Source organism: Euprymna scolopes, chromosome 37, assembly GCF_053919585.1.
Source record: "Euprymna scolopes isolate OS-2025 chromosome 37, ASM5391958v1, whole genome shotgun sequence".
NCBI classification, from domain to species: Eukaryota; Metazoa; Mollusca; class Cephalopoda; order Sepiida; family Sepiolidae; genus Euprymna; species Euprymna scolopes.
Window position 1 is genome coordinate 81,564,971 of NC_136518.1, and position 9,731 is coordinate 81,574,701.

At 37.6% G+C, this 9,731-nt stretch overlaps 1 protein-coding gene across 4 annotated transcripts in view; it reads left to right on the forward strand.

Annotated features, from left to right (window-relative positions):
- Positions 1-9,520, forward strand: part of LOC145261253 (sodium-coupled monocarboxylate transporter 1-like) — a 179,360-nt gene extending 169,840 nt beyond the window's left edge. For all 4 annotated transcript variants that reach the window (XM_080119647.1, XM_080119650.1, XM_080119649.1 and 1 more), the window contains one exon: positions 8,941-9,520. In XM_080119647.1, the coding sequence (XP_079975773.1) occupies positions 8,941-9,030 (90 nt within the window). In that variant the 3' untranslated portion in view covers positions 9,031-9,520. The remainder of the gene's footprint in view (positions 1-8,940) is intronic.
- The last annotated feature ends 211 nt before the right edge of the window (positions 9,521-9,731 follow it).

The window sequence follows — 9,731 nt, forward strand, 5'->3', positions numbered from 1 at the left end:
GGATGGGTTGAAAAACTACAATAATAATAATAATAATAATAATAATAATAATAATAATAATAATAATAATAATAAGAATGGATAGTAATAATTAAAAATGTATAGTAATAATAAAAAGAATGTATAGTTATAAAAAAAATTCTAACGTATTTTAAATTTTAAAACTGAAATACTTGTATTTTGCCCTATGCTTGCATTGGAAAATCTGCTCACTCCTTGTATTGATTACATTCTTGGATTGAGGAGACGCTATTATCCTAACTGCCTCAGAAAGGCAGAGGTTACAATATTTAGATGCAGGGGCGTAATATTGCGATTTACATATAATACTCCAATTAACTGAGAAGCGAATATTCTTAGTTTTAAGTTTTTTAATTAGAAGTTCCTTGGTTATTTGGGTTTTTATTGCTAAAAAAATGTGTGGTTAGAGATTCTCTGTTTTATTTAAGGATCTCAGTTACAGTACATGAATAAATCACGTTTTTATGGATTCAGTTATTATCGAGAGGATATTCTTCTTTTTTTTGGCAATTACATTTGGTTTTCTTTGCCAAGGAAAAAGGAATTGCTTGGGAATCTTTAATTTTCTTGTTATTAGAGGCTATGATTGTCTGGTCTTAATCAAGAATTGTAGCGTATGATACCTTAATAGAAATTCTGTTAAACACAGTGCTAACAGAATTTTCAACAATATTGAAGAATTCCTTGGGGATATTAGTTTTACCTTAGAGTTGAAAGGGGGGGGGGTTAAACCAAAGATTATTCTTTCTCCTCGTCCTTTTTCTAGTGGAAGATCTGTCTATGTTAGTGCTCTTGTGGTTAGTATGGTTGACCTTATCATTGCTATTACTTGAAACTTTATGATTTCTTTTAGTTCTTGACATGTTATTCGTAATTAATGAGAATAATCGGCGAGTTTCTTGGTTTTTTTCCGAATTTTTTAAGGGCGTTCTTATAAAACATGGAATTTTGATCAAAGGTCTTTTTGTCAGCTGATAGCCTAGAGATTCTGGTAGAGATTGTAATTATTATGTATTTAATTATTGAATTAGGGCAATTTGAAAACTTATGTACATATAATAATGTGAGGTTTGGCTTATGGTATAGGCTGCATGTATAAGAGTTAAGGTTAAGTGAGATATCTAAGAAGTTAGCTGTTTTTTTTTAGGTTCAACTGTTATGGAGAGTCCAAAGTTATTAAAAAAAACTATGAAGATCTCTGACAGTTTTATTATACTCTCTAGGTCTGCTCTAGTTGCGAAGAGGGCATCGTCTCTATAAAGACCTTCCTGGATCTGCTTGAGATATATTGTAAGCTCCTTTAATATGAAGATCCCGACCAAATCCGTTATAGCCGAGTCTGAAGAACCCATGAGGATATCAAAAATATCAGGGATGTCCTTCCTGGTCCAATGTTTATTGTAAAAGAAAATAAGAGAACGTCTGGCCAGAAGAATCTATCTAATTTCTAAGTCTGTTAAATCTTAGTGTTTTTTTGTAAAAATAAGGGCCTTGTTTCAAAGTATAAGGAACATTGATTGGTAATTGTTTATGTCAAATGTAATGAAACTTAGATTATTTTTATCTTTGAGATTAGTAAACCAATTGATTACTGATTGAGAATTTTGCCAAAGAGGTAAGCTTACTTTTTTCATTACTGACGGGATGATTCTATCTATGATTTTTTTTGCTGACAGAACCAATATCAGAGCTAGAAGGGCAGATTAACCTAATAGTAGGGTTATCTTGGAAGTTAAGTTTATGGTTCTTGAGCGTGAATCTCGGTGTGCCTGGAGTTAATATTTCCGTGTAGTTATGAATGTTCATCTTTTGTGGAAGTTTTTTTTGCATCAGCATTTATCTTATATAATATGGTAGGAGGTCCAACTTTGTAAGCCTTGTTAATCTCTTTATATAGGAGCTTTTTGAATTCAGAATATTCAAGTTTGTAGTAATTTTTTGTTTGGACAAAAATATGGGGTCTGGTTTTTACTTTTTGTGCAAAGTCATTAATTTTCTAGGGTTTTGTTTTTTAAATTTAATCTTCGTTACGAGAGCTATCATAGAGTTTTCAAATTCGTCAAGGTACGGATTGTGTGTGGGGTATATAATTGATTTAAGTCCGTAGAATTAAGCAGTAATTCTTTGAATCTTTTTCTGCTCTCTTTGGGAATTGATAGGAAGTGAGTGATTTTGTGATTCCGGGTGTTCTTGATCACCAATAGCAGTGTTGGGCTTAAAGTTATTCTTCGAATTCAGATCGTAATGGTAGGCCTTCCATGTGACATTTTTCAAGAAGGAGTTTAAAGCCTTCACGAATCTAAAGATGTAGGCGTTTCTAGAGGGGTTGGCGATGTTTTTTGCAAAGAGGGAAATATTCTTTGTCTAACAATAAATTTTGATTGTAAATTTCAACTTACAGTTTAAATTTTCTTTCTCTCTGATATATATATATATATATATATATATATATATATATATATATATATATATATATATATATATATATATATATATTACTTCATAAGTTTTGGTTTCGATTCGAGCTGATGCACCCAAGTTATATACATTTTTTTATTTGTGAAATCACAACTTCATAATATATAAGAATCATTAGAAAATTTACTCGATAATGATATGTACAAAATCTACATAAATTACAAAAATTCATCTTAAAGCGTATTTTATGATCGGGAAACGCCGGGCCTCCCTGTTAGCTTAGATAAATACTTTTGTAGTTTTAATAAATGAGCTACAATAATATCCGGACCTTTTGGTCAAGATCAAAGTGTAGTATCTGTTCCGGCAGATACTACACTTAAGATAATTTGTACCAGTCAATGGAGGGGAAACCCTCTATACTGGGACAATTATTATTTTTGGTAACCAGAGTGACCCCTTTTAGGGGAGCTGGTTTTTACCTCACATTAAAAACGGCCTTGTGCCTAATTTGCTCAGTGGGGGAGCAAATAAATACCATCTGTTCCGGCAGATGCTGCACTTAAGATAATTTGTACCAGTCAATGGAGGGGAAACCCTCTATACTGGGACAATTATTATTTTTGGTAACCAGAGTGACCCCTTTTAGGGGAGCTGGTTTTTACCTCACATTAAAAACGGCCTTGTGCCTAATTTGCTCAGTGGGGGAGCAAATAAACACCATCTGTTCCGACAGATGCTGCAAGCTATGACTAGCTATGACTAGCAAAGACAAGATGTGGGGGCAACCCCACATGTCTGACCTTTAACCAGCTCCCATTTCCCACCTCTCGGGAGCTGGTCCCCTTTTCCCCTTTCCCCTCCCTTCACTCCTCACATTAAAAATCGGCCTTGTTTTTGGTAACCAGAGTGCCCCCTTTTTGCCTACTTTTAGGGGAGCTGGTTTTTACCTCACATTAAAAACGGCCTTGTGCCTAATTTGCTCAGTGGGGGAGCAAATAAATACCATCTGTTCCGACAGATACTGCACTTAAGATAATTTGTACCAGTCAATGGAGGGGAAACCCTCTATACTGGGACAATTATTATTTTTGGTAACCAGAGTGACCCCTTTTAGGGGAGCTGGTTTTTACCTCACATTAAAAACGGCCTTGTGCCTAATTTGCTCAGTGGGGGAGCAAATAAATACCATCTGTTCCGACAGATGCTGCACTTAAGATAATTTGTACCAGTCAATGGAGGGGAAACCCTCTATACTGGGACAATTATTATTTTTGGTAACCAGAGTGCCCCCTTTTTGCCTACTTTTAGGGGAGCTGGTTTTTACCTCACATTAAAAACGGCCTTGTGCCTAATTTGCTCAGTGGGGGAGCAAATAAATACCATCTGTTCCGAGAGATACTGCACTTAAGATAATTTGTACCAGTCAATGGAGGGGAAACCCTCTATACTGGGACAATTATTATTTTTGGTAACCAGAGTGACCCCTTTTAGGGGAGCTGGTTTTTACCTCACATTAAAAACGGCCTTGTGCCTAATTTGCTCAGTGGGGGAGCAAATAAATACCATCTGTTCCGAGAGATACTGCACTTAAGATAATTTGTACCAGTCAATGGAGGGGAAACCCTCTATACTGGGACAATTATTATTTTTGGTAACCAGAGTGACCCCTTTTAGGGGAGCTGGTTTTTACCTCACATTAAAAACGGCCTTGTGCCTAATTTGCTCAGTGGGGGAGTAAAATAAACACCATCTGTTCCGGCAGATGCTGCACTTAAGATAATTTGTACCAGTCAATGGAGGGGAAACCCTCTATACTGGGACAATTATTATTTTTGGTAACCAGAGTGCCCCCTTTTTGCCTACTTTTAGGGGAGCTGGTTTTTACCTCACATTAAAAACGGCCTTGTGCCTAATTTGCTCAGTGGGGGAGCAAATAAATACCATCTGTTCCGAGAGATACTGCACTTAAGATAATTTGTACCAGTCAATGGAGGGGAAACCCTCTATACTGGGACAATTATTATTTTTGGTAACCAGAGTGACCCCTTTTAGGGGAGCTGGTTTTTACCTCACATTAAAAACGGCCTTGTGCCTAATTAGCTCAGTGGGGGAGCAAATAAATACCATCTGTTCCGAGAGATACTGCACTTAAGATAATTTGTACCAGTCAATGGAGGGGAAACCCTCTATACTGGGACAATTATTATTTTTGGTAACCAGAGTGACCCCTTTTAGGGGAGCTGGTTTTTACCTCACATTAAAAACGGCCTTGTGCCTAATTTGCTCAGTGGGGGAGTAAAATAAACACCATCTGTTCCGGCAGATGCTGCACTTAAGATAATTTGTACCAGTCAATGGAGGGGAAACCCTCTATACTGGGACAATTATTATTTTTGGTAACCAGAGTGCCCCCTTTTTGCCTACTTTTAGGGGAGCTGGTTTTTACCTCACATTAAAAACGGCCTTGTGCCTAATTTGCTCAGTGGGGGAGCAAATAAATACCATCTGTTCCGGCAGATGCTGCAAGCTATGACTAGCTATGACTAGCTATGACTAGCAAAGACCAGATGTGGGGGCAACCCTACATGCCTGACCTTTAACTAGCTCCCATTTCCCACCTCTCGGGAGCTGGTCCCCTTTTTCCCTTCCCCCTCCCTTCACTCCTCACATTAAAAATCGGCCTTGTGCCTAATTTGCTCGGTGGGGGAGAAAATAAATACCATCTGTTCCGGCAGATACTGCACTTAAGATAATTTGTACCAGTCAATGGAGGGGAAACCCTCTATACTGGGACAATTATTATTTTTGGTAACCAGAGTGACCCCTTTTAGGGGAGCTGGTTTTTACCTCACATTAAAAACGGCCTTGTGCCTAATTTGCTCAGTGGGGGAGCAAATAAATACCATCTGTTCCGGCAGATACTGCACTTAAGATAATTTGTACCAGTCAATGGAGGGGAAACCCTCTATACTGGGACAATTATTATTTTTGGTAACCAGAGTGACCCCTTTTAGGGGAGCTGGTTTTTACCTCACATTAAAAACGGCCTTGTGCCTAATTTGCTCAGTGGGGGAGCAAATAAATACCATCTGTTCCGACAGATACTGCACTTAAGATAATTTGTACCAGTCAATGGAGGGGAAACCCTCTATACTGGGACAATTATTATTTTTGGTAACCAGAGTGACCCCTTTTAGGGGAGCTGGTTTTTACCTCACATTAAAAACGGCCTTGTGCCTAATTTGCTCAGTGGGGGAGTAAAATAAACACCGTCTGTTCCGGCAGATGCTGCACTTAAGATAATTTGTACCAGTCAATGGAGGGGAAACCCTCTATACTGGGACAATTATTATTTTTGGTAACCAGAGTGCCCCCTTTTTGCCTACTTTTAGGGGAGCTGGTTTTTACCTCACATTAAAAACGGCCTTGTGCCTAATTTGCTCAGTGGGGGAGCAAATAAATACCATCTGTTCCGAGAGATACTGCACTTAAGATAATTTGTACCAGTCAATGGAGGGGAAACCCTCTATACTGGGACAATTATTATTTTTGGTAACCAGAGTGACCCCTTTTAGGGGAGCTGGTTTTTACCTCACATTAAAAACGGCCTTGTGCCTAATTTGCTCAGTGGGGGAGTAAAATAAACACCATCTGTTCCGGCAGATGCTGCACTTAAGATAATTTGTACCAGTCAATGGAGGGGAAACCCTCTATACTGGGACAATTATTATTTTTGGTAACCAGAGTGCCCCCTTTTTGCCTACTTTTAGGGGAGCTGGTTTTTACCTCACATTAAAAACGGCCTTGTGCCTAATTTGCTCAGTGGGGGAGCAAATAAATACCATCTGTTCCGGCAGATGCTGCAAGCTATGACTAGCTATGACTAGCTATGACTAGCAAAGACCAGATGTGGGGGCAACCCTACATGCCTGACCTTTAACTAGCTCCCATTTCCCACCTCTCGGGAGCTGGTCCCCTTTTTCCCTTCCCCCTCCCTTCACTCCTCACATTAAAAATCGGCCTTGTGCCTAATTTGCTCGGTGGGGGAGAAAATAAATACCATCTGTTCCGGCAGATACTGCACTTAAGATAATTTGTACCAGTCAATGGAGGGGAAACCCTCTATACTGGGACAATTATTATTTTTGGTAACCAGAGTGACCCCTTTTAGGGGAGCTGGTTTTTACCTCACATTAAAAACGGCCTTGTGCCTAATTTGCTCAGTGGGGAAGCAAATAAATACCATCTGTTTTAGCAGATGCTGCACTTAAGATAATTTGTACCAGTCAATGGAGGGGAAACCCTCTATACTGGGACAATTATTATTTTTGGTAACCAGAGTGCCCCCTTTTTGCCTACTTTTAGGGGAGCTGGTTTTTACCTCACATTAAAAACGGCCTTGTGCCTAATTTGCTCAGTGGGGGAGCAAATAAATACCATCTGTTCTTCAGATGCTGCACTTACATTTCTTGTTCTCTTTCGGTCGAGGATCAGTCCTTCACGACTGAGACAATTTTTTATTTTTGTACCTTTTCTCCACGTTAAAAAAACGACCCTGGTGTCTAACTCTGTCCCGTGGGGAGGCATAGTAAATAGGTACAATGATATGAGGGCGTCTCCATTTACGCTAACTATCCACAGAATTCCAACATCAATATATTAAATATAAAATTCCACAGGTCCCGCTAATCTATTTTTATTTCTTTATATGAATTAAGTTTTATGTATAGGTCACTTTTAAGTCAACGGTATTCACTCCAAGCAAGTTGAACCAGCTTTTCCTGATGCAGGAAATATCTAGGGAATATCAAATTCAGAAACGTTCCCTAGTAAAATTTATATCATGATTAAGGGAGATGACGCCGTTAGGTTTTTGCAGTTCTGGCAGGGGGTGTCAATGTCCTCCTAAATATAGCGGCTGTTATTACAAAATAGTTACCCATCTAGTACCGATCAGACTCATTGTTTGTTTGTTTCTTTTTTTTACAAAGGAGTTACCACTTATCAAGGTCCGGAGGCAACTTGAAGATAAGGGTTAATGAGTGCACAGTTGTCAATGAGACAATATCATAGTAATCGTTCGTAGTGGAAATTTGGTAAACAAGAACCCAAGTTTGCACAGCTGGGCAAACTTGAGTCCTTGTAGCGAAAAGATATCCAGTAAACAAAACGTTGTTCAGTAAATCATTATGTTTTTCATTTTTTATGCATTTCCATACACCAAACATGAACATAAATATCACTACTGGGTTATAAGCTTCTTTTCGATACCTTACTTGCCTGGGTGGATTGCCTGTAGGCTGAGATAAACCGCGTCACACACACAGACAGACAGGCATTAGGAACATTTATAAGATTTGATTATTTAAGAGGATTACTTATCAAGAATTTGTTCACGTTGGACTAGAAGACAACCATATTGTAGTTAGTTGGAAAGTAGGAAAACGGAACAGAGTTACACAGACATTCAGTTCTTACGTTTAGCATTAGGCGCAGATAACGAGTGGGGAAATGATTGATAGTGATTTATGCTAGACAAGTGTTTTTTTGCGAAATAATTTAATCTTTCTACTCTTCGCTTCCAAAGGGGCAACTGACCACTCTGCCAACTGACTGACTCTCCTGATCTCTGCTGACTAGCAGACTCAACTGTTCTGTCACAACTCTCTGATCTGATCTGAATAACTCTAACTCCTATATTGAGAATCTCCCTTTTGCTATGACGTCAGAAGTGTGCGTCCCGAACGTGACCAATTCGCGTGGCTAAGCACACGTTTTTCCAAACACACGTTTGACAACAAATAATTCTCTCCTAACCTATTTTTTAACCTAACCTATTTTTTAACAATGTATTTTTAATTTGTATTGTTCATTCTTTTTAGCTGAAATTTTTTTAATATTCAGTTTTGTAAAAGAATCAACAATCAATTCTTTTTACAATATAGACAATATCGAACTATTTCTAATAGAATTTAACAATCCGATTTCTAACATTCCGTTTCTTAACCTGGCTTACAGGGTTCGAGTCTCGGCTTATCCTAATCTCATTTTCACTTATCTAATTTTCTTCTTATTTACATGGAAAGGGGACAGCCCTTTTTCCTGTAACATCTACATAAAAATTAACAAGATCCTCTTTTAAGTGGTCTGCTGTGTTCAATCCCGAATCTCTCTTCAATGAACAGCATGTGGCGTGACACTTACTCTTTTTACTTGTGGACCTCCATAACATTTGAAACGATACTCTGCTATCAAGTGTTAATAATTCCTGTTGCCTCCACAGATATTTACGAATTCATATTGTTCGCACACACTATAAGCATGTCTCCATTCATTTTTCTGTAACAAGACGAGCACTTGCCGTGGAAATAACGATAAAGCAGAAACAGGCTAGCAACGTTTTGTTACACTTCGGTGATTTTACAGGAATGTCGTGTGTTTTTTTATGAAACATTCAAATTCTGAAAATGATTTCTTTCTTATTTCTTTTTATTTCAGATTGATAAAGTGTCGGATCCAATAAAATTGGAACATCTGGGCTTTATTTCCGGAGAAGAAAGTTCACATAAAAATCATCGAGGGCATTAGACAGTTTCCGATGACGTCATTGTTGAACTTGCAGTTGGTGCTTTCCGAAACCCGGTGAATCTTGTTATATAATTATATTTGAAGAAACTCTGAAGACTTCCAGCCAACAAGCGTACCAATAAAAAAAAAAAAAAAACGAAAGAAAATTCTGAAAAGATGGTTCGACATACGAATATATTATTGGTAGAGGTATGTCTACTTGATGTTGGTGGTTCTACGCACTGGAATCGTCAATCGGAGAAGCGTATCAATAAGATAACAAAATATGTTTCATTTATACACATACTAGTTGGACGCTCGTCGTTGCCCGGTCGTATAATACGCTTAAGCATGATATTTTAATTTATGCAGATTGTGTATGTATCATTATACAATCAATCTTCTGTTGAATATTATATATTACAAGGAATAATTTGTCCGGTGGACTAATTCGTAAAAAACAAAAAACAAAAACAAAAAAAAAAAACAATAAAAATAATAATAATGATAATGTCGTTCATCAAATTCCGTCTGTGTTCGTTTACAATATCACGTCAGGTGATATTTGGGCTTGAAGGTCTTAAAATAGTCTTCCTACTTTCATAGATAAAAGGAGAATTTTATATGGGAATATTTTACGTTACATCGACCACCAAAGTTGCACCGGTGTAACGTAAAATATTTCCCCGTAAAAAACTGTTTTTTATTTATCTATAAGAGAA